Source organism: Oryzias latipes, chromosome 19, assembly GCF_053564925.1.
Source record: "Oryzias latipes strain Hd-rR chromosome 19, Olatipes_Hd-rR_3.1".
NCBI classification, from domain to species: Eukaryota; Metazoa; Chordata; class Actinopteri; order Beloniformes; family Adrianichthyidae; genus Oryzias; species Oryzias latipes.
In genome coordinates, this window is record NC_136255.1 from 14,646,900 (window position 1) to 14,672,706 (window position 25,807).

General features: G+C 38.7%; 2 protein-coding genes and 1 long non-coding RNA gene across 8 annotated transcripts in view; 2 read left to right on the forward strand and 1 right to left on the reverse strand.

The window, feature by feature from the left end:
• The first annotated feature begins 985 nt into the window (after nucleotides 1-985).
• Nucleotides 986-14,534, forward strand: myoz1b (myozenin 1b). Of its 2 annotated transcripts, none has more exons than XM_023949181.2 (6): nucleotides 986-1,128; nucleotides 4,503-4,589; nucleotides 9,613-9,779; nucleotides 9,860-9,926; nucleotides 10,024-10,210; nucleotides 13,890-14,534. In XM_023949181.2, exons 2-6 carry the CDS (start codon nucleotides 4,505-4,507, stop codon nucleotides 14,119-14,121), a joined length of 738 nt encoding a protein of 245 aa, XP_023804949.1. In that variant the 5' UTR covers nucleotides 986-1,128; nucleotides 4,503-4,504; the 3' UTR covers nucleotides 14,122-14,534. The 2 variants fall into 2 exon arrangements, with proteins under 2 accessions (XP_023804949.1, XP_023804950.1); XM_023949182.2 differs by having other exon boundaries at nucleotides 992-1,128; nucleotides 9,863-9,926.
• On the reverse strand, nucleotides 12,053-16,123 carry LOC105356570 (uncharacterized). Of its 2 annotated transcripts, none has more exons than XR_002292555.3 (3): nucleotides 15,983-16,123; nucleotides 15,762-15,895; nucleotides 12,053-14,677 (listed from the first exon to the last, which is right to left on the reverse strand). It is a non-coding gene; the product is annotated as an uncharacterized LOC105356570 (long non-coding RNA). The 2 variants fall into 2 exon arrangements; XR_910682.4 differs by having other exon boundaries at nucleotides 14,540-14,677; nucleotides 15,802-15,895.
• Nucleotides 16,080-25,807, forward strand: part of usp54b (ubiquitin specific peptidase 54b) — a 74,335-nt gene continuing 64,607 nt past the window's right edge. For 3 of the 4 annotated variants that reach the window (XR_002872057.2, XR_013651496.1, XM_023949176.2), the window contains exon 1: nucleotides 16,080-16,221. The gene's annotated coding sequence lies outside the window, so the exon portion shown is untranslated. Of the gene's footprint in view, nucleotides 16,222-16,272; nucleotides 16,461-25,807 lie in introns of those variants that run through there. The other variant, XM_023949178.2, reaches the window with a different exon arrangement.

Sequence of the window (25,807 nt, forward strand, 5' to 3'; positions counted from 1 at the left end):
ACAAATGATTAAGATTAATACAACTAATACGTTTCAGTTTCCTGAAATATTTTTGGAATGCTTGTCGAGACTACTGCTTGGAAAATTACTTCAAAAAGAAATTCAATAACTATCTGAGAATGTTAGCAAGCTTCACGATGAGCACAAAGTGTCCTCACTTCGACTAGAATCTAGTAAATTTACTAGAAACATTTATTTTTAAAATTTAGCAAATTAACGACTTTTTTTCGTAATATAACTTTTTATTGCTTTCCCGTCGTACAATTTCAACTATACCCAATGGTTTTCAATTGATTATTCTCAATTAACTATAAAACCAACAAATATTTTAAAAAAATAAGTAGGAATGTCACATTCAAATATATTAAAAAAAAAAGTATATTTAAAAAAATATTTTTACTGTAATTCACTTCAGATGTATTTCATGACAGAGTCATAAAATAAATAAGTAAATGAACCAAAAAAACAAAACAAGAAAAAGTTGTAAAATCATGACAAAAAAGTCAAAATTGTACATAAATTTGTAGAAATATGAGTAAAAATTTCAATATGTAACGATATTAAAAATATAATTACATAAGTATAAATTGAGAGTTTACGAGGTTAAAGACATGTTTTTGGAAATGTCAACAACAAAATGAATATGAGATTTTGTTCTTGTAAAATGTTGACATGTATTTCCATAATGTGATCACTTTATTCTTGTAAATTTTGGACGTCATTCTAATATTTTTACAACTTTATTCTCATATATTATCTGTTTTTCTTTCATGGTGACCACAATACTCCGTCGTATTGGCTTTTTTTTTTTTTTTTTGAGTTCATTGGGCTCGATTTCTTTCCATTTCTATAACATGGTGCAAAATCTGAATCCAAAACTTCTTTACATTTTAAATTTTGACAACTTTTGTACTCAGAACCCCCGCTTCATTAAATCATCTCAGTGTCCCCTCTTCAGTTCACCCCACCCCTCCAGGCCTGGTCCATAGCACCGGAGCACACCCCGCTGATAAGGTTTCACTCTCTGCAGGCCACAGAAGAGGGCAGGTGCTACAATACCAGCTCTGGGAGTCTAAATTTCTGTTTCTCAGGGACCTGTGTCTTACTTTGGATACTTTGGTCTTTCAGGTAAGAGGCGGAAAAGTGAGGAGGTGTTTCAACACTGATGAAGGGGAAGAAACCTCACAGATTTTGTAATTTCCAGGATTATCTGACACAGACAATTAAGGCCTAAATCTCGATTTCATCTGAATATCTAGGGTCCAAAAAAGTGAAAATTGTTCATTTAAATTAATCTGAGGTGGAGATCATTGTTGAATAGAGCCCCAAGAAACTAAATTGGGTAAATCAGTGATAATAAATTATTCAACAAAAAACTGCTTTATAGACTGTCAAATTCCACTGTGATTTATGATTAAATTGCATACCTATTTGGGATAAATGGCATACTTTTTTTTGAATAATTGCACATTTTGCAGGTAAAACTAATTCAGGTACCCTAGTTGGGGCACGGCGATCCAGTTCTTACCTAACACTAGCCAGAGAGGAATGTGGCCTTCTGCAGTGGAGTTTTTAGTCCGCAGGGATGGATGTATGTGTGTGTGTTTGGGAATGTGCTGACTGATGTCTTCCCTCCTCAGCTGTCCCTTTGAGATTTATCTGGAGCTAAAACAGGCTGGTCGAGGGGGACAGGAGCGCCTCTTCTCTTTAGCGAGGCGGTAACAGGACCCAGCTTTTTGCACACAGCCCCTGTAGCTGCCGTCAGCCGCCTGCATTCACCAGAACCTCCCAAAACACCTGTAATCTCCAGATTATAATCCGTCTGCCGCACATTAATCACAGGAGAAAAGATGGTTGAGTGCAGCTCCACGGACAGTTGGTGTGTATGCACTTGTATGCTTTGCGCTGATGACTATCCCACTCACCAGAGCGACATGGAACATGGGCTCATAAAAATAGCTCACACAGGACTGAATCCCCAGCTAGGAAATGGGCTTCAATTACAACGGATGAAAAGCAATTACATTAACTGCCTCCCTGCGGATGGGCCGTCCTGCTTTTTCTCTTGTGCTGGGACTTACCTCCAGCTTTAGATAATTGCTTTCGACCTGCGCAACTGACAGCGACATACAGCCTGCACCTCTTCTGAGCATTTGGACAGGAAGGACACCAGCTCCAAACGGAAATGTGTTGCCTCAAGGGCATGCAAAGGTTACACACAATGCTTAAAGTAGGCTTAACTTGATTAAGGAACTCCCTGAAGCTCACTCCAATCTGGAGCCAGTGTGCAACTTCATTACCCCCAAATGGGAATGAGCTACAACTTTCTGGATAAGAATGGATAAGAGGCCCACCTAAAATATAATGAGATCCAGCTACAGATAATTCTGAGGATTTCCGTTTAACTTTGTTACAGTAAAAAACATTTTTCTCTTTAGTTTTTCATAGTAAACAAACTAACAAAGTGGAACATATTGATTAAAAGCAAATCAATTCATTGATAACTAAAGAAAGAGGTGGAAGAAAGCTGCACAAATGTAAAATCGATCCTTTAGAACAAAAAAAGGACAAACACATCTAAAAGACTACAGATTCTTTATCTCAAATGAAAAAGTGAATTTTTTAGCAACAACAATGACATTGTGAACTATTCAGTTTTTATCTGTTTTGTTTTTATAGAACGCATACAAATTTCTGGGATCAATAAAGATGCTCCATTTGGACCTTTTGTCTCATTCAGGTCAAGTCAGTGTTATGGGTTTATTTTTTTTGTGTTCCTACTAAGGCTGTGTGTATGGGGTAAGGAATCTGTCAAAAAGAAACCTCATAAAGACAAAGTTGTGCACAAATGAATACTTTCTGCACAACTTTGCAGAAAAAAAACAATATTTTGTTATTTTCCATCAATTTTCTTAACCCACTCTATCCCTTTCGGGGTCATGGTGCTGCTTGAGCCTGTCCCCTCCTGTTGGGCACACCTGGACAGGTCCAGGGGCTGGAATGAGTGTGCCCGCTCCGCCCGTACTGGTAGTAAACGTGCTGGGGAAGTAGGGATCCTCGTCCCGCTTGCCTGTCGCTGTCCGGCGGGAGCAGGGAAGCGTGGATCCCTCTGCTGCCTGCTCGGGTTTTTCTTAATTTGTTTCATCATTTTTTTATTATCATCTCTCATGACGAACATGGCTTTCTTTTAAGAAATTTCTCCTAAGATGAGGGATGTCTGCTGCTCTTTTTTCTCACCACTTCTGCATTGTTTATTTGGTCAGCTTTCTCGCCTTGCAACAAAAAATGCATCAGTATATTAATGTTATGATCTGTTTTTTTTCTATTATTTAACAGAGCTATGGAATTAATATAATTTCCTGTTACATATGGGTATGTAACAATAGTTTTTCAATTTACGAATTTTAGATCACAGAGTTCCTGCTATGAAATACCACAAGAACATGATTTTCAACATGTTCTTGTTGTATTTTTCTCACGTTAAAGGACATATATTAAGTAGATAAAGCTTAAAATAGCATTTCTGAGTAAGTCTTCATTCAAATTGTTGTGAATCAGGAGCAGTCAAAAAAATCCTGATAGAAAAAGCTTGTCTCTGTGATGTAGACGCACAGCTTCGACATCACGTTTTAGCAAAATTTAGGTAAAAACAGCATAATCATAATGAGAAGACCACTGGAAACACTTTTACATAAGACTGGAGTGGGGAAGCTGGAAGCTATTGGGAGAGAGTGTAAACAGCTGGGTGACAGGAAGTGGGGCAAAGTTGCTTCGCACCAACAGCCCCGCCCACAACTCAGAGGTGAATTTTTTATGAACTACTGCTGCTCTGCAGAAACTACGTCCTACAAAATAACACAGTTTTGTTTTGTTTTTTTAGCAAAAAACGGCATGATCATCATTAGGAAGACCAATAGGAAAGATTTCAAAAAAAGAGCAAAAGATGATCATCGTTGGTTTTTAAGAATATTTTCATCTGTTATCAGACTTTCAAGTTATTTTTGTTTTCTTCAACTGAGTCAACATCAAGCCTTCGGATTTTCGTTACTGCACAATGTTCCCTCACTATCTTTTGTCTCTCTGTTATGTACATTTTTTTTTCGGTGCAATTCGGCATGGTTTTATTTTTCATTTTTTACTGTGTTCTGCATCCTGATTGGCTGTAGACCTTGTCAATCAATCTCCTCTCTTTTCTGCCAGACTTGCAGAAATCTTTGATCACAATCAGATCTTTGTTTTTCTTTTATAATACTGGACTTACTCTTCCACGAATGTTTGAACTTTGAGAGTTTAAACAAGAGAGAAAAGTGTATAAAATGTGTAGTGAACATCTGTAATCCTACTTTGCAGTTTTCACACATTGCAGGTTATTTTTAGAATGTGACCTCAGCGATAAACGAGGGAATACTGTCCTAAAGTAGAATTGTGTGAGTAATGAAGCTGCTCTCAATTGTGAAATAAATTGTGAGAAGTGAAAGAGTTTCTGATCTGCTCTTTTTTAGCCATGTCTCTTACAACTCCTGTCCCTCCAAGCAAGAGGAAGAAGGCCAATAAGATCATCACTGACCTGTCCAACATCAGCCAGAATGGTAAAATGCACTCAAAGTCATCCAAATAGTTATAAAACCCATTAATGTTAATGGTAATACAGTAGAAAAACCCACCTATTTATTTCATGCACACCTGGTATGCATGTAAACTAAGCTGCACTGCTTTGAATTACTGCATGTGGTTTGCTTTTGCAATTAAATAAGGATGTGCACTAAGTCCAAGCAGTAACATAATATGGAATGTGCGTGTGGCATGTCTTGGAGGGACGTGGGTCATTATCAGGTAGCAAAGCAGCCATAAATTTGTCACTTAATACCAGATGGAGATTCTTTTCTCACTTAAACTGTATGAGACTGTGCATTAACTACAATTCAAGCAATGCATTTTATTCAAAAACGGTGCAAAAAATTGTTATTGCTTAGTCGAGCTTCACATAAATGTCTGTTCTGGATCCATCTTGTATTTCTTCCAATAGTCCCTTCCTGTTTTATACACTGGAAAGACTCACACAAACAGAATGTTTAATGGTGTTTCCCCTGCCAGATCGATCAGTCGGTCCATCTGTTCAAACTGTGAAACATAAATTTGCATAAAAACTCAAACTAAATCACATTGTTTTCAGTTGTAGCTGAGGCTCTAAGGTTTTTAGAAATGACAAAAAAGTAAAAAAAATTGGTTTTATTCTATTTGTTTTTTATGTGGCTGCTTGATCTCATTTGGGATCACAGAAAACCCAATGACTCGAGGGAGGCCGTTTATTTAAGTTAAAACAAAAATTATATCAGGGTGTTTTAATGGTTCCAGATGGAGATGTGACTCTCAAATGCTGTGCAGTTGTTGGTTTATCAGTCATCTCCAACAACAACGGCACAGCATCTTGGGTGTCACCTGGGGACAGGTCAAGGTCCCCCATTTAAGAAAAACATGTGATGGATAATCAGATGAATTCACAGAGGGGATTTTTTTTGCAATAGATTATATTTTTGCACTTAAATGTCTTTGCGTGAAATGTTTGGACTTACCCTTTAATGCTTAAGTGTTAAGTATTCCTAAAAGAAACTTGACATGTAATGAATCCCTAAATTTCCCATTGATGATAGAGCTACATGTCATTAATAGAGTCAATGGTATATATCTGGGTGTAGGCTTTCTATACAAAAACAAGCTCTGCTTTTGTGCTTGTTACTTGAGTTCAGGTGGGGCCTTTACTGTTATACAGTTCAACAGTCAGAACTTTGTGCACCCAAAACACCATTTTCATTGGAGTGGGTCTTTCAGAAGTTCTCTCTATACCATTATTCGTTATGTTATTATAAAATAATGTGGAGCTACAAGTTTTTTTTTTTTTTGCATAGACAAATATATGTATACACACACACGTACACACATATATATATATGTGATTGCAAGTGTATTTATCACACCAACGAGAGAAGAAAAGGTGAAGAAACAGGTGAATAAACAGATTTAGCAGGAAAGACTGTGGACCTTTCAGATGAGCATAAAGATTTCATCAATAACTCTTTTCTCTTTAACCCCAAAACTAAGAATAAAATGGAAGGCTTCTAAAACTGATATGATACAGAAATCGACCAGGTTCCATTTCAAAAGCAAAATATGATGCCCATTTATTAAGAGGTGGTAATTAAGCAAAAAAGTTATATTATTAACGTATATATTTAAAACATATTGGTATTGTCACTCAAAGGAGTAGCTCATTTCAACGTAAATAAGATTGGCCCGGTGAGGTAATTTAGAGTAAAAAAAAGTATATTTGAGTCAAATATACAATCCTCCATTCTTGCAAGATTGGATTTTTAGACAAATCTGCTCATGATTTACACTTAAATAGACTGCAATATACTGGTCAAAGTGTGTCCCCTCAGGGGGGAACATGAGTGACATTGTGCTTTTGTTTTCATTTGTGGAAGACCAAGCTTCCAGCAGAACAGCCCCATGAAGGAATCCACTTAAAGTGTTGAGTGTGGTAGAGGAATTGCACCTGGCAAAGGCCACCAGACATGAATCACTTTTGGATCATACCTAAAAATCATCTTCCAAAAACGACAAAAAGGGATCTGCCTGCTCCGCAGCCAAAGTTGAGGATTTAATAAAATACAAGCCAATAAGCAAATCAAAGAGCTGCTCCACATGCATCTGTTGTTCAACAACCTTAGCATATTTTTCTTATTGAACCTTTTTTTTGTTAACCAGCCCACATCTGCTGCCACATCTGTATCATTGCCGTTTGTTTTCAGTCAGTTAGTCATTCAGCAGCTTATCCTGCTTACCCAATATTTTGCTCCAGTTAATACCCGCACATCTCTCAATCATTCGTCCACTGTGCCATTCTCCCTGCCTGTCCTCAGTCTTTGCCAGGCTGTGTATGGTCCATCTGTCCTCTCGTGCCTCTGTCAGTTTGTCCACAGAACTCAGTATGCTTGCAGCTTAGCACTTTTCCCAATTAATACTAATAAATTTCCCCACGGGACACTTTCCCACCAACTCAGCCAGCCTCAATTATGTCCTCGCACTATCTCCCTCACACATGCACACTGTGTGCACAAGGCTGATTTACGAGGTACTGCTGAGAGCTCACTGCGACACGGCAATGCCAAATTCCAGCTTTATGGATACATTTGTGCATGTGTGCGGGGGGTTTATGGCTGAACTCCAGGTGTTATGAGTGATATCAGAGTGTATGTGGCAGATGGGGAGAACGTTTTACAAGGACCACGGTGGAGGAATGAAATCTATCACAGCTTTCCATTGGTTGCAGACCAAAATTAGGACTCTTCTCTGTAGATAAAAAAAAAGCAAATACAAAAAAGCCATGTTTTCACATCCCCAATACCCCTTTTTCTCAGCTCGGCTCAACATCTCATCTGAATTCCTACTTCAAACATATGTACCACTTAAAGACCTATCTCCAATCAGACCTTTTTTAGTGTTCCCAGCTGTCTTTTAATAATGATTATGGCATTTTTAGCCAAAATTTATAAAAACCTGTGTCATTTTCCGGGGCATAGTTTCTGCTGAGAGGCAGTAGTAGGAGTTGTAAGTGGAACTCCCCAACTTCTACCTACAACTTCTACTACTTTCCTCCCAAGTGCTGAGAGCTCTCTGTTTTAGTGGAGAAGGAAGTTTGTGGTCCGCTCAGCCTTTTTTTTAGGCAACAAATACGATCTTTTTCCAACAAAATATTTTTTGCATGCTTCCGATTTGTCATGATTTGAATGAAAAAAGTACGCAGAAATGCAATTTTAAGCTTAATTTTTTACATGTCCTCCATTATGAGAAAGATGTGAAAAACACCAATAAACACAATTTTTATTGAAGTGGGTCTTTAAAGCTAAAGCAGCTCAACACAGGTCCTTTAGTCCATCTTTTTTCTTTTTTTTTTTTTAGTAGAATCTTCAGAATTTTCATAACTACTATGTAAGGGGCATATGGATAAATTCTGGTTGTGCTCATTGATGTCAAAGCGATTTTGAGAGGTACATGGAGCTCTGTCAAAATGTCAGTCTATTTTTCGTGAACAAGATTGGGTGTCTGACTGTGTTTTTAAATGTGTTATTAACAAGTTTGGCTGCACGGTGGGGCAGTGGTTAGCACTCTCACAGCAAGAAGGCCCCTCGTTCAAGTCCCGGCTGGGGGACCTGAAACAGAACATCAATGGGGGACCTTTCTGTGTGAAGTTGCATGTTCTCCCCGTGCATGCGTGGGTTTTCTCCGGGGACTGAGGCTTCCTCCCACCGTCCAGAAACATGCTTCATAGGTTAATTGGTTACTTTAAATTGTCACTTGGTGTGAATGTGAGTGTGCATGGTGTGTGATTGTGGCCCTGCGACAAACTGGCGGCCAGGATAAGCTTTGGCAGCCCCGTGACCCCAAAAGGGAACAAACGGGTTAGAAGATGAATGAATGAACTAACAAGGTTAGGCATAGTCACAGGAAAGTTTATTTTTAGTGCATCAGTCTTTTTTTTAAATGTATTGCAAACACGGTTGGAGTAACATATATTGTAAAAATGCTAACGTGGCTAACATGTAGCATATAACAAAAAAGTTCTAATGTTTTTTTGATTGCAGTCAATAAAGTCTGACTGATAAACATATCTCTGATTTTATTATCTCGCTTAATGTGCCTTATAGTTTATATAGTGCGCCTTCTGTTGTCCACCTTTTGGCACATCCCCTCAGAGGTCGCCCCTGCAAATCAGCTTTCACTGATCCAGACATTTGATTTGGCAATGATTTTATGTTGGATGGCCTCCTTGACACAACCCTGTAATATATCCAAGTTGGGTATTGGTACAGGGAGATCCAAACCTGGACTTCCTTGAGGCTACATAGGGAGTAGCGTGAAGGGTCTTGCCTAAAGTCCCACAATGGATGAAGCTCATCACACCCCCTATGAAACAACGTCATGCACCAGTGCTGCACGCAGGCAACTGAACCATCCTGTTACTAGTTTGGTGCACCTTATATATAAGGACATTGAGGATGTGCGGAAAATACAGTACTGATTTGAAGTCAAGTGTAAAGGAAAATGAACAACATTAACACAGCTAAGGTAGATAAATAGAGAAAACAATAACTGTTAAAATAACCCTGAACAAAGTTTATTTTTGAAATAGTTTGTACTTTGTTGGAGAATGGAAAAGTCTCTTGGTGAAGAAATAGCACTCTTTCTGGGGAGAGCCAGGGATCAACAGGGCACAGTAGAGATAAGACTTCAGATGATGATCATAAAAGAAATGGTCACAGAGAAGCAGACATTGTTGAAATTTAAAGTGCATGAGAAAGATGGCAATTAGTTGAGTAAATGTCTGACCAAGAACACTGAGAATAACAATGACCGAAGAGAAGTTGACTGTAGGGTTAGCAGGAATGATTAAAGCTGGTTGTAACTTTGTAACGTCCTTACGTTCCTTGTTTTTTTTTTGCCATACAAACACTATTGGAAATAAAATGAAATGTCAAGCTATTTGTAAATCCTCACCTATCTCATGCTGAAAGCCTTAAATCTTTTGGTGTCATCCTTGGCTTTTCTCATCAGAGGATGAGCTGGACCCTGAAGCTGCTGAACTTGATCTTGGCACCAAGATCAAGACGCCCAAAGATTTGATGTTGGAGGAGCTGTCCCTGCTCAAGAACAAAGGGTCCAAGATGTTCCAAATGAGGCAGCAGAGAGTCGAGAGGTTTATTGTTACCAATGAGAATTTAGTAAGCAGTAAAAGGAAAAGATCTGTTGTGCAGAAATGTGTCAAAAAGAGATTTATTTTGCTTTTCTTTTTTTTTTTTAGCAGAATCTCCAGAACCTGTTGATGTCCCCTCCAGTTCCACCAAAGCCTGAGAAACCAAAGGAAGAAAGTGTGGCTATGTGCATTTTAAAAAAAAATATTTAAAATACTTTTATTCCAGTAAAACTTCCTATTTCATTTACAAGCCATTTCTAACATGTGTCCAGTTGTGGATCAGAGTGTGGATGAAGAGGCAGAGAAGGCTAAGAGAAGGAAGGAGTATGTACGTACCTACGTTTCCCCCTGGGAACGAGCAATGAAGGACAATGAAGAGTTAAGAGCCACTCTGAAGCCTTCCATGCCGGGACCTATTAAAGACCACCCAGAGATGCCCACGTACAAGAGCTTTAACAGGTACAGACAGTAACACAGCAAAAAATACGTTATACTTTAAAAAAATTGCATGTTTATATCAAGTTTGAATGCTGGACCCCAAGAACAGACAAGCTGTAGTGCAGTTGGTAAGGTCTGTAAACGATTCCTTCCGGGGGCATAGCAGTCAGTGAATCAAAACCATCAACTGTATATAAAACTGGACTGTGTTACCCCTTCACCCTCGCATTCCAAATAGTAAGCACTTGCTGGTTCCAAAAAGCCAAACTCCCATAGACTTTTATTGAGGAATAAGGGTTCTTAGTCATTCTATTTGTTAAAATAATCATTCCTTCTCTAAAACATTTTATAAAAAATTTCTAGCAGTTTTTTCTCTCCATATTTTGTCTGTAGTGCAAGTTATAAACTGACCTATTAGATGCCTCAATAGAAGTATGTCGTGCCTGCTGGCCTCTGCATTAAACACTCAAAATGCTTGATTGACAAATTGCCCTGAGCTTGCTTTCAAGTGGTAAGAGTGTGAACTTCCAACAAGCTCCCTCCTGATTAGTGAGAGTGAAAGTAGAAATGTTGACTCAGACCAATCATTGCTTACTGACATCGTCTGGTTCCAACATGGTGGCGTCCACATCCCAAAAAAAAATGGTGACAAAATTGACTTCATTTTGTTGGAGCCAGATTTAAGTCATTTTTCTATGGTTCACAACACACTCACTTGGTCCAGTTCTCATATTCAGTCCACGGTTGGACCCAAGAATAGAAAAGCTCTGTCATAGTCGTTAAGGTTAACAAATACTTGGTAACAGACAGAAACTAGGTTAGAGTGAAACAAACTTAACTTGGATGGTGCCAAAACAAAGAAGATCTAACAGAGACCAAATGAGTGCAGGTTGTTTTTATAGGCTGTGGTTATCCCATTTATTTGATGATACCCAGTTTGATTTCGTGGGAATGTAAACTGGCTTAATATCGCTGTTATCAGATAAAGGTCGGGATAATTCAAGAAATTACATGACAATTGAATTTGCATGGACACAAGTTGAACAACTAGGACAAGTTTTTCTCCCTGTTCTTACTAATAAGAGCTCTGTGAGGCAACACCGCCACCAAACAGACATCTGCTGTAACTGAGGGGCATTTTCAGCTGGGTGAATTCAATTTAGAGTGATGTGTGCAAAAGTGGCCAAACCAAAAACGAGTCGGGTATTTTTAGCACTTCCAGACATATCAAACTGAGTCTGCCAGACCATTCTAAAGCGACAACAAATTTCTTTGGAATGAAAAAGTACTTAGTATTGCTTTTAGGTGTGATGTTATACCATTGTTATGCAGAAAGTGTGTGCTTTAACCCCTTGACGCATATTGATGCAAATATCAATTGGCGTTAAACCACTTCTGCTCCAAATTTCACATCTTGAAAGCAAAAACGTAATTGATTTTTTTTTTCAAAGCTGGAAAAAAATTCAAGCATCAAGGGGTTAAGTGAAAGTAATAGTTCATCCCATTAACATCAGTCTTTAATGTTGCCCGATGTACAACATACAAGTTTCAATTTTATATTACATTTTTAATATGTGTGGGAATTATCTTGGAGTTTCTAAAAAAGTTATGTGTTGTTTTTTTTCATAATTCTGTAAAACCACAATTCAAATATGTCTATTATTCTTTCAACAGGAACGCTTCTATATTTTTTAGTGTAGATAATAAATTATGACTGACATGTTATAATTTGAAACTCTGCATGCACAAGTCATTACAGTCCCCTCCTGCTGCACATTTGTCTCATTTAATGAGACATTCCTGTGAAAATCCACGCTATCCCCATACTCCCTTTGTCATTTTTAAAGATACAGCCAGTACAGCTTTTGTTTGGCTTTCACCTTTTTATTTTTTTTCATGCTTTGTCTGATTTTATCCAACCTTTTTCACAAAGTCAAAGAGCTGCAACAAACGTTTGAGTCTTTGCAAAAATGTATCCAATCCTGACTCTGTCAGTCATGACGGCAACATCAGTTTGGCCTAAGTGACTCTCATGCAGAAGCCACATTGCTATGACAACCTGCAGATTGCTGCTCATCAGCAGTGAAAATCAACTTCCTCCCCAGCTGTGTTTCCATGGCTTTCAACTCTCTCCTCAATACCATTTTTTTTTATAGAATGAGTTATTTTTGAATCGCCAAATCTGTTTGTATCTGCAAGAATATTTACCTTTTTAACTTGAATATTTCTTTAAATGACATCTTTTTAAATTGTTTTTTGTCTCTTTTTACCTTTATTAATGGTCATCAGGTGTACTTTCTTATTTGAACCCCAAATCTCTATTCCTTAATACAGAAATACTCAGCATACGTGCTAGAAAAATAATTACATTGTGAGTAATAGTACTAATAATATTAAATAGATTTGGTAGACAGGTTCCTGCCTTGGAATTGTAAATAATATGACAATGCACAATACACATTACCCTAAAAACATGTTGTTGTTGGATGTTGTCCTGTTTTTGACTCCTAAACAGGGTTGAATGTGGCTAGTCCTTTCATAGGAGACCGCCTGAGACAACCAGGTTATTTTGGTTATTGCTGCACATTCGACCGTTTAAGAGAACTGGACTGAGTGAGTGAGACATTACCCCTAGAAAGTGACTTACTTGCGGTTCCGCTGAAATAAAGCTAATACCTTCATTGTTTTTTTGCGATACGAACATCGCCTCTTTGGAACCAGAAATCGTCAGTTAGCAGTGATTGGTCCGAGTCCGTCTCAGTCTACACTATGGTAACCACTCTTGGCAATCAAGAGTAAGCTTGATAGTAGTTCACACCCCTATCACTTGAAAGCAGGGTACATGAAATCTGTCAATCAAATGCTTCAAATGTTCCACCTGAGACAACATGCTTTTATTGAGGCATCTGATCAGACAGTTAATAACTCATAAAAAATGTGGATTAGCAAGAACATGTTAAAAATGGTCTCAGAACATGAATGGTTATTCTGACAAATATAATGACTGAGTAATTGCTCTTTTCCTTTTTAATGAAAATACATCTACAGTATTTTTCCTTCTTGGAACCAGCAGGTACTTTCTATTTGGAATGTATGTGTGTGTGTGTGGAGGGGAGGTCATCCAGTCCAGCTCGCATATACAGTCAAAGGTACCAAATGACAACATTTTTCATTGTCGTCACATACCAGTCCCAAATCTGGGTAACTGCAAGGGGTTGGGTCAAAAATTGCAGGCTTATTAGACGCGGCAACCCTTGATGGGTCTGACAAAAGACAAAACAAGCTCGGTTGTATATACTTATCTATACAAATCTTCTATCTCAATTTTGCTTGGTAACAACACAACCCCTTTTTTTTAACTAAAAAAAACTTTTGACTGTTTTTTCCAAGTCCTGATCTCTTTTTTAATTCCCTTACTGTTTTATCGGTAATTTATTTACCAGCGTTTTTGTTTTCCCCTACTCCTAGCATCCTAAAGGTCATTGCAGCTCTGGGTAAAATATGCAGAGGATGCTGCATTTTAGCTTAGCCTTTGAAAAAGGAGCAGGGAGAAAGTGTATTGTGTATATGTTTCTCAGTTTCATTTACATAAATTGAAGAGCTGATGCGAAACTTGAGGATTTAAGATAATGCAATCTTTTTTTTTTGCGTCTTCTCTGCCTCCTTTCTTTCAATGTTTCTGTTTTTGTTCCCTACTCAGAATGGCTATACCATTTGGAGGCTTTAATAAAGCCTCCAAATTGTTGACATTTGAGCTTCCAGAGCTTAACACTGCCAACGAGGAGCTGGAGCCTCTCCCCACCCTGCAGGCCGACATCCGCTCCCGGCCCTCTTTCAACCGCACGCCCATCGGTTGGGTCTGCAGCGACGAGGCCTCACACATCCACACGGACCTGGAAGTCGCTTTTGACGGCGAGACCGATGACTTGTGAAGGCCCACGCCGACACAAGCATACAATCCGAGACAAACACACAATGAGACGCAACACACCCTGTTTTCCCATAACTGATGCGGTGATACATATCTGATGCACTTTCACATGTATCCAGACCTAAGAATATTAAAGATGCTAACATTCATGTTACAGGCTGATGAAAACCACCTGAACATTCAATCAAATCTATCGAACATAAATAAAGCATCAATTGTGACAAAGAAGTTTGATGGTGAAGAATAAATACTTAATTTTGGTTATTTTCATTCTTTTGTCTCCCCTAAATGTATTAAGAAAGCTGTCGTCTAACGTAAAACCTGTGTGAATAGCAATAAATAACTACTTTGCCTTGAAATTAAAAACAAAAACATTGTAAATGTGTAATAAATGTCCCATTTTCACTCTTCTCACTCCAGTCTTGAGGATTTGTGTTTATCTCCAAAACAAGAGAAGCACTTCCATTCATTTCTTCTGTCCCTGAAGATCACTGAACGGTGTTGCTGTGCGGCAGCCCCTCAGCAGCCATCGTCACGCCAAACAACAAATGTGAAGGCTAAAAACAAAAATATTCACATTTCAGTTCCATAAAGTTTAACCTAATGTTGTTTTTCCACAAAAAAATAATACAAACACATCATTATTAGAACATTATAAAATGGTCTGAGTGAATACTCGATTCTGATTGGCTGCTGGGTGTAGATTAAAAAGTGATAGTAGACAGTGATAAACGCCTAAAAAAGAAGTTCCGGTCACATAGCTTAAATGTTCGATATCACTGCACTGGCTTCTTTGAAACAATTTTTTGCTTCATCATCTGGACAAAAACAAGAGTTAAAAAGAATAACTGATTTATTATTTACGGTACTATTGTGACGATCAGCATATAGAACGCTTTCCTTTGCCGCTCCAGTCTAGGGCGGCTCAGCCATTACCATGACAATGCACTCTGCCACGTATCAAATAATCAGCTTTTTGTGAAAAAGAGATTCAAACCAAAAAAATAACAAGAATAAAGTACTAAACATTGTTTAAATATTTATGTCTTTTGTAAGTGACCATGTTATAAGCGGTTTAGAGTGTCCATTATCAGAATTAACTCACTTCACCGTCCTTTCTGATAATGGACCTCTTACTCAAACCACGCCGTATGGTCACATGTCTGCAAAATTCCAAGTGTTTCCACAAATTGGACTGGAATGATGGCTTGATCAGTTTTTGCTGACATCACATGTGTGTTGTGATGGCACCTGGTCGTTTTTACGTTACAGTATAATAAACCAAACATGCCTCAATCCAAATGGTATTTTTCAATATTGATATGATCAATTTATTTAACTTTTAAACCATTTCATGATGGTTTTGGTCAATGAACAACCTCTCACACAGACTGATCTTGTTGGATTGTAGGAATATAGATCACTTTGTCAATTAATTGTTACATCCCTACTTCAAACAAATGTATTATGGAAATGTGTCAGAAAAATGTTTTGAAATTCAAATTAGGAAGTTTTAAAAAGATTTATTCTAAATCTGAAGATTTGAGTGGCATATATGTGTTTGGGAAAGGCAATAGTAATAATGCTTTAACAGCAAACACATGTTCTAGAAATAGTTGACTGAGTGAAAAACAATCTCACCTCCACAGTTGAACTAAAAGGTGTCACCCTGACCTCTCACCTTCTCTATGAATAGCCCCTGAGTCTGTAACTGGTGCTGGCAGGTCTCCAGTTACAGAAATGAAGCAGATGCCCTCTGTAGGTTTCATTTGAGTCTGGAATGGAGATACAGTAAAAAAAATAAAAGAAAGAAAAACAGATGGGGAGAGGAGAAATACACGAGGAGAAGGACAGAGACGCACGTGCGCTCGAACAGGTGAGGCCTCGCGAGGATGACATCACCACTCTCCCTCTTCCGCCGGAAGGCGGCGGCAGCAGTCTGTGGCCTCATCGGAGGAGGCCGGTATCGCGAGAGCGGCGACCGCGACGCTTGGTGGCGCTGTGGCGGCTGGGAAAGCTCACCCAGCGCTCGCCCTTTCTGCCGCTCAATCACACGGTAGGACACGAGATCGAGCGGAGGCTGTGGAAGACGGAGGACGGGGTGAGTAAGAAGCCCTGCGCAGGCAGACAGGCTGGGGGGTGGGGGGTGGGTGGGATGAGGAGGGACACATCACTACTCGGGACAGGATAAGTGCGCGTGGCAGGTCACTATATTTGTGCCATCTTCTCCAGATGTGGAAATCTCTGAAGATTTTCTTTTTTTTTTAATATAAATTCTCCATCATGACCACCTACCATCATTGTTAGCATAACAACTTCCATCAGCAGCAAGATTTAAAGGTCAGTTCTTACGTTGTAGAAAAATGTGTAGCAGGCAGTGAGGGGTCAGTAATTGCCTCGTGCGCAGTTACTTCACACTCTCCCCTTAAACGGCGTCGTTTTCCACAGTTACAGGTGTAAGCGTCCCCCCCCCCCCCCCCCCCAAAAAAAAAAAAAAAAAAAAAAACTCCACAGCGACCTCTCCGAGCGTGTTTCTCTCCGTGTACTATTTTGTGACTTGTTGATGGAGAGCCTCTCTCCTCCGTGAGGCGGATTCCTCGTCGTTCCCGGGGACCCACGGTGATTTAACGTTGCGGCTTCGGTCCGGATTGATTGATGACTTGTGCCGCATCATCACGGAAACGGTGACACAGCCTTCTGTTCTGCTCGCGCACGTGAGTCACAGACAGACAGACAGCGGAGCGCGGAGACGTCCCTGCAGCGTGCAGGGCTTTGACATTTACGCTGGCTGTTTTAGCACTTCCATCTTTGCATGCACCGGGATCTTTAGCTGTCAAAAGTGATAGTAAAAAAATAAAACCTCAAAATCTGAGTAGAAAAACTGAGGAAAAGTACAAGAAGAATACATCTTCAAATGTGGGTATTTCAGAATAAATGTACTAAATGAAAGAAAGATATACATTTTTACATTATGGATGCTCTGTACCAGACTTTTGCTGATATTTTTTTTACATGCCAAACATATTTTAGCTGATACTGATAACTAATAAACTAACCTTTATTTTCCTACCATCAAATCTCTTATATTTCCAGTAAATTATGCATTCTTATAGCGGTAAATAAATCACTTTACAGTCACGTTTGTTGTTTGTTTCTTAGATTTTTTTAAGACCTGCTCTGATGAAAATCGTGTTTTAGGCATTTTTCTGACATACATCAGAAAAATTATGCCTTAAATTACATTTCTGGGTATTTCTTTATTAAAATCTGTGTGAATCAGGAGCAGATGAAAAAATCCTGCTGGAACAGGCTTGCAGCAGTGAGGTAGGTGCTACAATTCGTGGGCCATAAGCTCCCTGTTCCAATGCCTCCATTTGCAAACTCGTTTACCTCCTCTGAGCTGGCATCTGGCTCAAAACGCTACAGCTGGTAAGCTCCAATACTGCTCATCATTTTTGTTGCACCGGTTAATCTAAGTTTGGGGCTGTGAGCTAGCGGGAAAGAGTGTAAACAAAGGAATGATGGGAAGTGCGGGAGGCCATACTCTGCGCCAATAGTCCCACCCACAATTCAGAGGAGAATTGCAGAAACTATTTCCTAGAAAACAACGTTTTTTTTAAAATTTTGTCTAATTAAAGCATAATAATGATTAAAAAATAACACTCGGAACACTTTGGAAATAGATTGATTTAGATAATATAGATAATAGATACTAAAAAAAGCTTTGTTTACTATTAGGTCTCTAATTGTCTTGTAAATTGGGAGTTTTATGCCTTAAATAAGTCACTGCTGTTTCACAAATATTGCAAACAGCACATTTGTCATCTGTCTCTGAGATTTTAAAAGACCCTCACATGCCAGAAATGCTAAAGCTTTTTGCAGATGAGTTTATCATGTTTGCACATTCAAATATAGCTGCAGAAATGTTTATACTGGCTAAGGACAAACATATTTTTTATGCATTTATGTGCCCAGATGAATATTGTGATATCATTTTGAATGATTTAGGAAATTAAATGAAAAAGATTATGGTTCACCTTTCACGGCCTCACTGTTTGGCTGATTGTTTTTGGTGCAATTTTGCTTGCTTGTTTTTTTAATGGCTGTGACCTTGTCAATAAATCTTCTTTGCGCCAGGTCTCCTGCACAAAATGCGTTCAGTTTGCCGCATTTACAGAATCTTCGATCGCGATCAGATATTTGTTTTCATTCTATAACACTGAACTTTTTTAAAAAAAAATAACAGTTTGAACTTTAAAGAGAGAAACGTGTGAAAATATTCATGTCTTTCTGAGAATAAACAAGAGAAAACTGAAAACAACAAAAGAGTAATTTAACAGATTTAACAGATACACAAAGGGTACTGATTTTTCATCATAAATCTATTCAAGTAAGATTTGAAAGTGTTAATACTACTTTTAAATAGTACATTTTTACTAAAAATACCTAAGCAATTCATTGCTGTCAGTTACTTCTAACCACGTCTGTGGAAATGATCGCATTCACTTGCAGCAGAAAAAAAAATCATATCTAAAAAAGTCTTAACCCTAAAGACCCTACTTAGTACCATACTTAAAAAATCCCTCACATTTAATCAACCCTTTAAACAACAGAATAAACATTCTTAAAATGACAGTGTTCAGTTGGCAACGACTAATTTATCCTTTCTGGTTTGCTTTTGGCAAAAATGTCCATTACAGGATTTAGATCTCTTTTTGAGTCAAATTCGATGCAAAAAGAAGATAATTATAACTAGAGCAACCAAGTAAATAACCAACATTTCCGAACTGCAGTGTTGCCTCATTTATTGCTGAGAATATGCTCCATAAATAACCCTCGATATGAAAAATCTGCAAAGTAGGATTGGATTCTGAGTGACACGGCGCGGTGGAGATTTATAACCAAGGTCTACAGCCAATCAGGACGTAGAACACAATTCGCTGTTTAAAAAGAAAAAAAAAATCTGCGAAACAGAGAGACCAAAAAAGATAAAAAGTGATAGACTGTAGTCTCTTTATTAATGTAATTACCGTAGACTTATGGTAAGTGATTTGACAGAGAGCTCTTCTTTGTTGCTCTTCTTCTTCTATTGCTTTTGAAGTGACTAAGCATTTTTTGCCCTCTTCAGGGAATGGTCATTTTGTGATAAAGCTGAACAAAATGAGTGGAAAGTAGAGGTGAATCTTAGAAACAATGAATTAAGTCGTCCTTAATTTAACGGTGTTCAGTGGGTCTTGAAAGGGCAATAATTAAAGAATGATATAGTTTTACGATCTGTCAAAAAGACGAGACCGCAGCACATTAAGGTGACCAGTGGACTCTTGAGGTTCCCCCTTTGAAGGCGTCACTGTGTCCAATGTGGTTGAAAAAAATACATGAAAATAAATCAAAGACATTTCCTCCTTCGAGTTAAAGTTGAGGACATTGTTTGTACCTATTATGTAAATAGGTGAGCTTTTTTTCGTCACTAAACTGAAATCTTTTGGATATTTATCTGTAGACAATTGTTGGTCGTCATGTTATAGTAGTTGTGTTTTTATGGACATGTTGGCTAAAGAGTTATGGCTTATAAAGGCTGGGGTCACTCCCACTTACATGGGATTATGAGAAGATAAAAAAAGAGAATCAGATTAAATATTGAGGATAATAAAATAAAGACGTGCCAAAACAGGAAGCAGGACTTTTAGCATCAATATTTGTTTTTTATGTAATACAGTAGGGCAAAAAAGCATTTAGTCAGCCACCAATTGTGCAGGTTCCCCCTCTTAAAAAGATGAGAGAGACCTTTAATTTTCATCATAGGTAGAACTTAACTATGAGAGACAAAATGCGGGGGGAAAAATCCAGAAAAATCACATTGTCTGATTTTTAAAGAATATATTTGCATATTATGGTGGAAAATAAGTATTTGCTCACCTACAAACAAGCAAGATTTCTGGCTCTCACAGACTTGTAACTTCTTCTGTCAGAGGATCCTCTGTCCTCCACTCGTATTAATGGCACCTGTTTGAACTGGTTATCTATATAAAATACACCTGTCCACAACCTCAAACAGTCACACTCCAAACTCCACAATGGCCAAGACCAAAGAGCTGTCTAGGGACACCAGAAACCAAATTGTTAATCTGCACCAGGCTGGGAAGACGCAATCTGCAATAGGTAAGCAGCTTGGTGTGAAGAAATCAACTGTGGGAGCAGTTATTAGGAAATGGAAAACGTACAAGACCACTGATAAACTCCCTCCATCTGAGGCTCTCTGCAAGATCTCACCCCGTGGGGTCAAAATGATCACAAGAACGGTGAGCAAAAATCCCAGAACAACAAGGGGGACCTAGTGAATGACCTGCAGAGAGCTGCAGAAAGTAACAAAGACTACCATCAGTAACACACCAAGCCGCCAGGGACTCAAATCCTGCAGTGCCAGATGTGTCTCCATGCTAAAGTCAGTACATGTGCAGGCCTGTCTAAAGTTTGCTAGTATTTGGATGATTTAGGGGAGGATTGGGAGAATGTCCTATGGTCAGATGAAACCTAAATAGAACTTTTTGGTAAGAACGCTACTCGTCGTGTTTGAAGGAAAAAGAATGCCAAGTTGCATCCAAAGTACACCACACTAACTGTAAAGCATGGGGGTGGTCCTGGTCCCTTTGCTTTTCAGCAAAGGGGCCAGGACGATCCATGTAAAGGAAATAATGAATGGGGCCATGAATTGTCAGATTTGGAGTGAAAACTTCCCTGCATCAGAAAGGGCATTGACAATGCAATGGCAACAATCCCAAACAGCCTGCCTGGGTTAACGAAGGAGTGGCTACGTAAGAAGCATTTCATGGTCCTGGAATGGCCTAGCCAGTCTCCAGATCTCAACCACATAGAAAATCTCTGGAGGGAGTTGAAAGTCTGTGTTGCCCAGCGAAAGCCCCAAAACATCAGTGCTGTAGAGGAGATCTGCATGGAGGAATGGGCCAAAATAGCAGCAACAGTTTGTGAAAACCTTGACCTTGAAAACCTTGAAAACATTTGACTGCTGTCATTGCCAACAAAGAGTATATGACAAAGTATTATATTGAACTTTTGTTATTGAGCAAATCCTTATTTTCCACCATAATTCACTAATAAATTCTTTAAAAATCATAAAATGTGATTCTATGGATTTTTTTTCTCATTTTGTCTGTCATAGTTGAGGTATACCTATGATGAAAATGACAGGCCTCTCTCCTCTTTAATATTTGGATACATTCACAGTTGAACAAAGCATCTGTTTGTCCACCTCCACTTATTTCTTGTTTTTTTCTGTTGTTATTGCTTTGATAAATGTTTATCTTTTTTTCATTTCTTATGCATATTGTCTTTCTGTCTTTCCATCTCTCTTATCTCTTCCCCTTTGTTCAGCCTTTACTTTGTTTATTTTTCGAATGCTGTTATTCTCATCCTTTTTTCTTTTGCTTTGATTTCTTTCCTTGTTTGTATTTGCGGTCCAGTTTCTGTCCTCTAAAACTTCAATTTTCTCCTCTACAACCCTTTGTTTCCCCCCTTTCTTTTATTATCTATTCTCAAATGATTCTCTTCCCCCCTCTTTCTGTCTGTTTCATCTAATCCTTTTTCTCTCTCTTGTTCTTTTTTTCCTGCTTTTTTTCACCTCTCTACACTGACCCAAACTGTGAGAACCTCACATGATTCCCTTTTATGCCTCGTAAAGAAACGATGGTTATGCAACAGCTTAAATATTAAGCAAATTTTGACGCCTCTTGAAATCTTCTACTAATAGGATTAGGTGTGCACATGTGCCTTTGCTTATAATGGGTTGCATCTAGGTTATGGCGCACACGTGTGTCTATTTGTGTGCGTGGATGCCCATAAATTATGTGTGCCTTCTCACATGTATGGCTTTATGGAGTCTGAGCAGCAAAATAAAATTGAAAACCCCAACAAAGAAAAACGAGAGAAAAACGGAGAAGAGACCTCCATCCTGGTCACTGGCTGACACATTTAGTTACATGTGCGCTATTTTTATGCTTATGCATAGTAGTGAAAAAGAAAGTAGCCCTCCCTTAGCTTTGAAGTTTAGCACATTTAATTTCATAGGATGGATTTTCATCTCTGAAAACTGAAGAAAAAGGTGGCATATCACATCCTGACACTTTCATTTAGGATGATAATGGAATTCAAAGAGGGGATTCAGAGTAGGATAACTATTTGGAATCAAATCTACTTAATTTGTTCGGGATCAAGTCCTGAACCTTACGTTTGGTATGTATTAAGACTACCTACCGGCCACCTTTCCCGATGAAAACCAAAGCTTGTAACCAAACCACATGACTAAAGATGTCTTTACTCATTGGTCAGAAATGACAGTGGTTCCTGGTCCTAGACCAGGGTCCGCTTGGGTGTATTCAGACTAAAAATTTGTTCTGGATTATCGGGGGAAGCGAACTCTGGTTCACTTTAAGTGGACCAAATCTGTCCAATCTGAATACCCTCTGAGAATCAAATTTAGCTGCACTTACTTGAAGTAACTCTTTTCTGTGTGAAGCTTTCACTGCATTTTAACTTGCTAACACCAGCTCCAACGTTTACATTCTTTCAGCTGTTGTAAATATATTTTACATATATAGGCTGCACTTTTCTATAAATTGCAAAAGTCCACGTTTTAACATAGGGTATTTATATTGCGAACAGTACCTCAAAAGGGGAGGTGTGTCTGATTACCGTGTATTCAGGGTGAGAGGTTCTCCTCGCCCAATGGCAGCGAGCGGAACTTTTGCGGTGCAGAGGTTTTGAAATTTTCAGAAAATGCTGGTTGTTGTTGTTCTAGAAAAATCCTGTCGCTCCCCATCAAAAATAAAATAATGATCGGCATCCTCGTTATTGGAATTCTGATTACTGGCAGCTCTGTTCCACTCCACAGTGCAGCCATTTGATCTAATCTTTAAAATAAAAAGATCGCTTTTGCCATAAAACTAAAAACAACTGCCTTATTCTCTCTTTCATTCAATAAAATATCAATCACAGAATGCTAAAACAATTTGAAGTTTATTTCAGACATAGTTTTATCACCCTGATCTCACAGCCGCTCGACAGGATGGCCTCAGGCGCCCATCTGTTCCAAAGGGTTAACCCGTAAAAATCTCGAAATTAGCTGCAACATTGTTTAAGCTGCAGGGTTCAAAGTGTTTGAAAGAAGTAGCGGCTTATAGTCTGTAAATTACGGTACAAGCGTGAAGAGTTACTTAACGGTGCAAAGCTAAATGAAAAGCCTCTTTTCCCCCCCAGATAAGAATCATCTGATTTACGTTGATCATGTAAACTGTCAAAGATTTATAGTATGTCAGAGAGTGTATGTTTCCTCCCACAGTCCAAATTCATGCTTCATAGATGAATTGATGACTCTAAATCGTCCCTAGGTATGAGTGTGTGGTTTTGTGGCCCTGCGACAGACTGGGAACCCGTTCAGGGTGTATGTACCCTGCCTTGACCCAACAGGAGCTTGGATAGGCTCCAGTAACCTCGTGACCCCGAAAGGGATTAAGCAGGTTTAGAAGATGGATGGAAGTACTTTTGCTAAATGACTTTGGTTGTATTTTTTGCAAAATATACAGTGTATATTTATAGGTTTTATATATATCTCTGTCAGTTGCATTCATTTAAAGAACAAAGTTTAAGAAACAATTGCAATCTGTATGGCATAGTACGGTTAAGAATGGCCCAGGCAATTTTAGGAACATTTTAAGAACATCAATGGTGTATTTTCTTTCTTGGCTGAATGTGAGGATTTTTAAAAATCCTGGTTTGTAAAATCAAAACAAAGGAAGAGTTACTTTCTTACTCCATTTATAACTTTAGATTTTATGCAGACAAGCATGAAAGAGGCACAGAGGGGCAAATGAACTCTGGGCTGTTCCTATTGTCAACCAAAGCTATTTGAAGTTACACATAACCTAGTTTTAGGGAAATCACTGGCTGTGTGCGTGTGTGAGCCCATGCATGTGGAACTGTTGGAAAACTGAAAGGAAAGAGACAGAGATGAATGGGAGATAAGGTGGAAAGAGTGAATGAAAATGGAAAATAGAGGTCAGTTCAAAAGAGGGAAAGACGCTGAACGAAATGAAGTGATTGGGAGGGAGAGAAGAGAGTGTTGCGCATGGGCAAAGAAAGAGATTATAAACAAGGTTTTTATGTCATTTACCGAATAACTTGACATTTGTTTGGAGACAGTGAGGAAAGACAGGGCATTGTGCTCACTGACACCTCTTTGTTCTGCTAGCTTGACACTTGCATCTCTGTCAGGAAGAGAGAAACAAGGTGACATTTCATCCCAAAATGGTATCAAATGATTACATATAAAACTTCAATCCAACTTTGGCGTCTAGAGTTGTAACGATTAATCAGCTTAATCAATTCATCTATTTATTTATTCTATGATCCAACCAGATCCATCTGTCTGAGGCAAATAGTTATGAAACTGCTCTTGGAAAACCCCATTTGGACACGTGAGGTTTATTTTACTAAAGCGTGAAAACGACCAAGTGCCATAACACCACACGACACATATGAGGGTAGCAAAAAATGTTCACGCCATCATTCTAGTCCAATGTGTGGGGACACTTTGAATTTTGCATACAGTGTGGTAAAAATGTTCTCAGAATGTTCAGTTTATGCAGAAAAACAACAGTGGGCTGAACTTTATGAAACTAAAATGTTAATACATTCGCCATTGATTCCTGTTTACTTGTTTGTTTGTACACATATTTAATTGACACTTGATTATCTTGCAAGAAATTCAAGGAATCTGGAAATCTTCAACTGCACTGTTCAGTACTCAGATATCCATCTCTGAGTCACACTGGTTGAATTTTTGGTTAAAGATGTCTTGGATTGATTTTAGATCACTCAATTGCATCAAACCGGATTGTTCAAAATGAACCAGTATTGACTATAAATCGTATCATGGGTATGGCAGTGGAATTGGAAGATTGCAGTTACGATTCCCGCTTTGCCCGCCAATCTGTCGAAGTGTCCTTGCCTCTGGTGAATGGTTGGTGCCAGTGTTCGGCAGCAGAGCCGCCATCAGTGTGTGAATGTGTGTGTGACTGGGTGAATGGGTCTGTGACTGTAAAGCGCTTTGGGGCTTCAAAGAAGGTAGAAAAGCGCTATATAACTACGCCATTTACCATTTACCATATGAATTGTATTGGCAACAACAAGTTATAATATGAACTGAATTGTTGTTATAATGACGCTACACCCTTCTGAGGTCAAAGTTTTAACTGTTAAATGCGTTTTTTTACCCCTCAGAATAATAAACCAGGTTCTAACATTTTGTACCGGGTGTACCCTGGTGTACCCTGGTGTACCCTGTCTTCGTCCTGAAGTAACTCGGATAGGCTCCAGGACTCCCATGTCTCTGCTTGGAAAAAAGCTGGAATAAAAGATGGGTGGATAAGAAAATGGGAATCATTTGTAAAAGTTAAACTAATGAGAAATGGGCAAGCTCCTCTAAAATGTCATGAAGGGACTTTTCAGGCACGAATTACATCAACTCTGAGCGAGGTCATATTTTTGATGTTGCGCCAATGTGGTTTTCGTTCATGCGCTGGGCTTGACACCTTGGCAAGTGTGAAGGGAAGCTTTTGATGTTATTACATGTAATGATTTGAGATTCGGTATGTGGCAGAACAAGCTCACTGCAA